The sequence below is a fragment of the Tachypleus tridentatus genome, chromosome 7, assembly GCF_004210375.1.
Source record: "Tachypleus tridentatus isolate NWPU-2018 chromosome 7, ASM421037v1, whole genome shotgun sequence".
Lineage (NCBI taxonomy): Eukaryota > Metazoa > Arthropoda > Merostomata > Xiphosura > Limulidae > Tachypleus > Tachypleus tridentatus.
The window spans coordinates 130141697-130147696 of NC_134831.1; the positions used below are offsets into that span (position 1 = coordinate 130141697).

At 34.1% G+C, this 6000-nt stretch overlaps 1 protein-coding gene across 2 annotated transcripts in view; it reads left to right on the forward strand.

Annotated features, from left to right (window-relative positions):
• LOC143256599 (G1/S-specific cyclin-D2-like) overlaps positions 1-5649 on the forward strand; it is a 29492-nt gene extending 23843 nt beyond the window's left edge. The window contains exons 5-6 of one of the 2 annotated variants that reach the window (XR_013031420.1): positions 2858-3288; positions 3406-5649. Coding sequence is in view for 1 of the 2 variants with exons in the window: in XM_076514007.1 (XP_076370122.1) it covers positions 2858-2968; positions 3406-3417 (123 nt within the window). In the remaining variant the exon portion in view is untranslated. The remainder of the gene's footprint in view (positions 1-2857; positions 3289-3405) is intronic. The other variant, XM_076514007.1, reaches the window with a different exon arrangement.
• The last annotated feature ends 351 nt before the right edge of the window (positions 5650-6000 follow it).

Here is a 6000-nt window from a genome sequence, read left to right on the forward strand (position 1 = left end):
CAATCGTATTAATATTTCTCCATTTTGCACATACCTCTGGCTGTCTGGGTCGCACAAGTGTTCGCTCGTAACGTCGCACAATCGATACTATCATATCTAAGTGCTCTGAAAACAGTTGTTTAATGGTTTGATGTTAGTGAAACGTTTCTAGTCTGTGGTACATTTCTATAGCTCTCGTTTAGTGTGAAACAGAAGAAATAAAATAGTGCGTCATGGGCGGTAACTGTAGACCAAATGATATGTTTGATGGAAGAGATGTATTGCAGCCTGATAAATGGTAGAGAAATATGACAATTTATAAACGTTGTCGCTTTTGATCTCTGCTAGAGAACTTTTATGTTTTTTTTTGCTTGTTAAGGCAAAGCTACAAGGATGTTTGAATAGGGAAGGAAGTCTGTAGCGGGAGGTCTAATGACACGTTTTATTCATTACTCGCTGCTCCTTGACAAAGAAACTGGGAAGGGCCAGGAACACGCCCCACCCAGATTTTGGGTTGGGGGGCCACAGACCAAAATAGTACACCCTCACGGCATTGCAGGATGACTGTCATCATTCGAGACATTGGCAGGAAGACGAACCTTTTCGGTAGCTTTAAAGATTAATATAGACTTCTTCACTTTCATTCCCTGTAAAATTTCCTGCCATGTTGTCTCTTATCCGTGGCTGCCAACTGATTTAGTGAGTCTTCCTGGACTATGATTCCATCTTGCTGTCCTTGGACGTCATTAAGTTTCCACGTGTTTACTACCACTGATGTATACCACCAGTATTTCACATCGTTTTAATGACGTCCTGATAAAACAAATAAATGGATGCATTCACCACAAAACCTATTCTGACATCATTCTTGTACTTAAAAACAACAAACTATTCAGTGCAAACTGTTTAATTTAGTTTTTACTTTACATCTCGTAATAATAAACTTTTTTAGTACCCAAACTGTTATCGGCAATGGTTTTACTAAGATGCGTTGTCAGAGATAGGTAATAATAATAAAAACTGCCCATCAAATTAAAACCATTACACGTTGGGTATTTAATTTAATTTATAAATAGTTCGTAACTCCCGTGAGATATAAATAAAGTTTGGCAATTGTTACAATATTAGTAACATTGGGAAAAGAAGAGAACGGTTATCCTTAAAAGCCCAATCATTCCGTTTTACGGTTTTTTGAAGTCGCTATCAGTAGCCTACATCCATGTCTTGTTTATTTTTTAAGTGTCAAGTGGACCTCCTACGTTTTGCCAGTTCTAAAGGAAAACCAAGCCTAAGCAACAAATGTGTCCTTTGTGGTAACTTTAATGGACATTTTTCTATAATCAAAGTTCCTTAGCCAATTCAGATATAATGACAGTGGGGAATTCTTGGAAGTGGGAGACTGGAGGGTAAGTTCGCCCTCCCTTTCTTTCTCGGAGATTTAGTTACGAGTAAACATTTGTTGTAGCTGTAGACGTATAGGGCCCGGCATGGCCAGGTGGGTCGAGGCATTCGACTTGTAATCTGAGGGTCGCGGGTTCGAAACCGGCCGCACCAAACATGCTCGCCCTTTAAGCCGTAGGGGCGTTATAATGTGACGGTCAATTCCACTATTCGTCGGTAAAAGAGTAGCCCAATAGGTGGCGGTGGGTGATGATGACTATCTGCCTTCCCTCTAGTCTTACACTGCTAAATTAGTGACGGCTAGCGCAGATAGCCCTCGAGTAGCTTTGTGCGAGATTCAAAAACAAACAAACAAACAAAACAAGCGAACGTGTAAAATACTACATGTCAAATAACTCTTCATGAATTATTATTTTGAAATTTCTACTTTTTGGCGATTAGTCACTAATCATTTTTTTTCTTGAATATAATAACTAATTTTAGAAATGAAATTTCAAATACGAAAAATTGAAAATTAGTTTCTAGCAGTTTCTCAAATACTAGTTGGGTAAAAGAAAATATTATAACCTATTTGTTTTAAAAAAGATAATCTTTACCATTTAAGTAACGATTTCAATTACAAATAAAATGGAAAGGACTTCTACATGGAAATATTGAAAGCAGCCAGGTTAGACATGGAAATATTGAAAGCAGCCAGGCTAGACATGGAAGTATTGAAAACAGCCAGGTTACAGGTAACTTTCTCTGATCAGATGTTATTGACAAGTTTTTAAAGTAGACCTATACGAAAAGATGGCCTCCCAAAAAGTTGGAATGGTGAACTTATGTTTTAATAAACCATTAAACATCGTGCACCCAGAATGTTTCTAACATCCGATGATTTTGGTATCCTGTCATGTGGAGAACATCAGTCTTCGTTTTTACTGTAGTTCTCAGCGACTCTGAAACAAATCCCGGATACTTAACTCGCAGAGTAATTATACTCGCATCAGAATTTCTGCAAAACGTTTTCAAGTCTTCGAGGAACCTTGTTTTATATTAATGTGTTTATTAATGTATATTTTAAGACTGTGTTCATAATAATTTAAGGTAGAACTAGAAAGAAAACATGCCCAAAAAAGGACCTTTTATTTCCGAAGAAGATACGTCGATGTGTCGCTAGAACTCGTTTTGAAATACTTATGGTTTTACTACATTTTAATACAATGTATAAAATAAGATTATTCTCGTGTTGTATACAGTTCGTTGGAAGTAATATTACCTTTCATTGTTCATTAAATAGGATGATTTTTATATTAACCACATCAGGTTTTTGTTATGTGGAATATAATATAATCTTTAACACTGAGATGATCTAACTTAAGTAAAAAAATGTATCGGTTGGGGGTTTGCTCACCTGCTTTACCTTAACAATGTTTTTGACTTGTTTACTGGTCATTATACAATATCTGTATATTTTTCTTCTCTCTCTCTATAGGACTGTCTTCGGGCTTGTCTGGAACAAATCGAGGAAATGATCAATTCAAATTTAACCTCAACCCAAATGGTTCAAGTGGCGCCCTCTCCTGTGAAACACTCGAACAAATTAGTAAGTGTGGAGGGTTTGAAGAGCATTCAATCAGTTACCCCAACTGACCTTCAAGATGTTCATTTCTAACATATTATTTTGGGGCTTCGTGCTGACATGATCGGAGTGCCCTCTATACCAATCAATGTACTGAATCCTAGTCGGAGTGCATATATTTTGGGGAAAAGGAAAGTGACAATGGAGCCTTATTGATTCTTCGGATTAATATTATTGTTGCCCAATAATTGTTTCTGTACTAGAGCTTCGAGAAGCGTTTCCATAACTGTTGCCATATTTATGTTTTGGGAAAAACGTCAGTAATGAACCCGACCATGTTCAAGGTCTGTATGGTGAAACATTTCAAGAGTGGAATATATGTTATTGTTTTTTTCTGTAATACACAAAGGAAAACAAAACAAAGTAGAAAAAAAATTACAGCTTTCTTTTTATTTTTACAGATTCGGGTCTGAATTAATTATTATAAGCGAAGCAATATCGGAACGAAACCAGTGTGAAAGAAGAGTGGCCAGACAGAAATAGTGTTGAAATCGTCCGCACGTGCAGCTGCAGAGTTGAATAGACTGAATGACATTGGGAATGCTGTTCGTAAATACGGTCCAAACAATGTATTACGGTCCCGTATTCTTCGTGGTTTTGACATTTTGTGTTGAAATTTGTGATAATACTGTGTTTCTATTATTTTTATTTGTACTTAAACATTTGAAAGTTAAGTTGTTCAATATTTGACATCGTGATCACTGATTTCGGAGGTTAAAATTTTCGTCTTGTTTTTTTTCACGGGTTAATGGAAAAGCTAAGTAGTTTCGTTAATGCTATTCGGAATTACATGGTAGTAAAGATTTTGTACGTTTCCTCGTAAATTCTTAAGTCATTTTTTTTTTTAAATGTATAATATCATAACTTTTTCAAGACGTATTATTCGTTGCTTATTTAATATTTTAACTTAGATATCCACATTGAACTTTAGAAGTTAATGTTTTCAAGAACGTTGATTTTTCATGCCACAAAAACGTATCGTCAGAAACTGTCGTTTTAGTTTTTTTTAATTATTTACGTTTTAACTTTTTAAAATACTGAACGTCTTCAACGTGATTCTTTCTTGTCATGTCTTTTTGAAGGACAAAAAAATGAGTTTTAAGAAAAAAAATCCCGAGTTTATTTATGTATGTGCAGGTAGCAGCATGTTAACAATTTCGGAAAATTTGCTTCGCGTAACAAAAGCTCGAGCTGTTTACTGACATAAAGTGAGTATTGTAAACATAATGTTCAAACGGAAAGCAATGCCATAGTTCATGTTTAAATTACTAATATTACAGATTTATTTCGTTACATGAAACGTTCACGAACCAACCCAAAGAAAAGAGAAAATACTTAAAGTACGCTGGACACTGTTTTTAATCTATCGATTTCAAAATAACAAAGATGTGCTGTCCCTACTTTGTAAAATTTTGTATGTATTGAGTATCCGCTTTGTTACAGAGTTTTTAAGAGTTTTCTTTATCAGTCATTGAATATAGCTATAGTTTATTAAGTTTGGTTTAATAACGAAGTTCAGATGTTGCTAAAACTGTAACATTATACTTCCTACTATCTTCCTAATACGTTGTACACCTAGAATAGTTTACTTTCATTATTCAGTTACTTGCATAAGTTTTGTAAGTTTTTTTGCCAAGAATGTAGCTTTATATCGAGTTAAACACATACGTAAGTCATAACTTGCATCCTATTCGTACAGTTTGAATCGCGTGCACTTTAGTAAACTTGTTTTAAAGAGCGGTAACAAAACCCTCTAGGTTTCAATATTTTAATTACTTAAAAATTCAGAAGAACGATATTTACCTTATTTTAAGTAACTAATAATACAGAACCAAAGAATGTGGAATACACTTTCATTGTTTATACTAATTTTTATTGTAGGGTTTCTACTACAATAAACAATATCATATTGCTGTAAGATTGAGAAAAGAAAGTTATGGGCTAGAATGAACTGTTTTTGAATGTTGAGTATATTTTATTTGATTAATAAAAGCAGTAGTAGTGTAATGTTTCATGGCGATCCGATGACCAATGTTTGTTAAATACCTTGTGCATAAGCGTTAATGAAATTGATTTCACTTTTGTTTTATAGTATCTTTTTATGGCATTTGATTTGTATGAATTAGACTAACATACAAAGTTTCTTACTACGTAATAGAGTTTCATGCAGTTAAACATTTTGACTAACATAGGTGAATAAGTACCTCATGGAAACGCATTTCTCAGGAATTTTATACGCTAAGGAGGAAGCAACTCTGACTGACGTTGTCTTTAAAGATTTGTTTTTATGCCGTTGTTTTGAATATTAATTGTTTGTTTTCAAAATCTCCTACTTTGGACTACTTATTCTGATTTTATATATATATATATACGTGGAATATAATTACAACGTCACAAATCATGGAAAAAGGTTTCATAGGAAGGTGAAATGAAATTATGATATTTATATAGAAAAATATTCCACAATACCAGTGAATCCGACTCGGATTTATGCCCTGTTTTTTTTTTTTATGCTATTATATCATTTGAAGAATGATAACGCTTTCCTGGTTTTGCTATGTAAGATGTTTTATGCGGTCCTACGTTCCGTTTTAGTTGTTTGGTTGGTTTGCACACACAGTTAAATAAAAACTGCTTTTTTAAGACATTGTCTCGGTCCTGAATTTCAACAGAACATGTTAGTCTTATTAGTTCACTCATGATCTGAATATAAATGTTGCGATTTTATATTTTGAATTATTGTTAATCTACGCATGTCTTATCTGATGATGTCTGTGTGACACAATAGGATGGAACGTCATGATTAAATAAGTAAGTGTTGCTCTGTGTATCGACAATAAAAAAAATTGTTCGAAATATAAAAAATACTTTCTTTAATTTGTATTCAGTAGTTCAAAATTTGGGGCATGTTCTTGTATGTTTATGAAGCGGCCACTTACGGCGAAACGTCGTTCAGGTTGATTTTATTAAATAGATGCTACTCGCGTTGCGTTGTC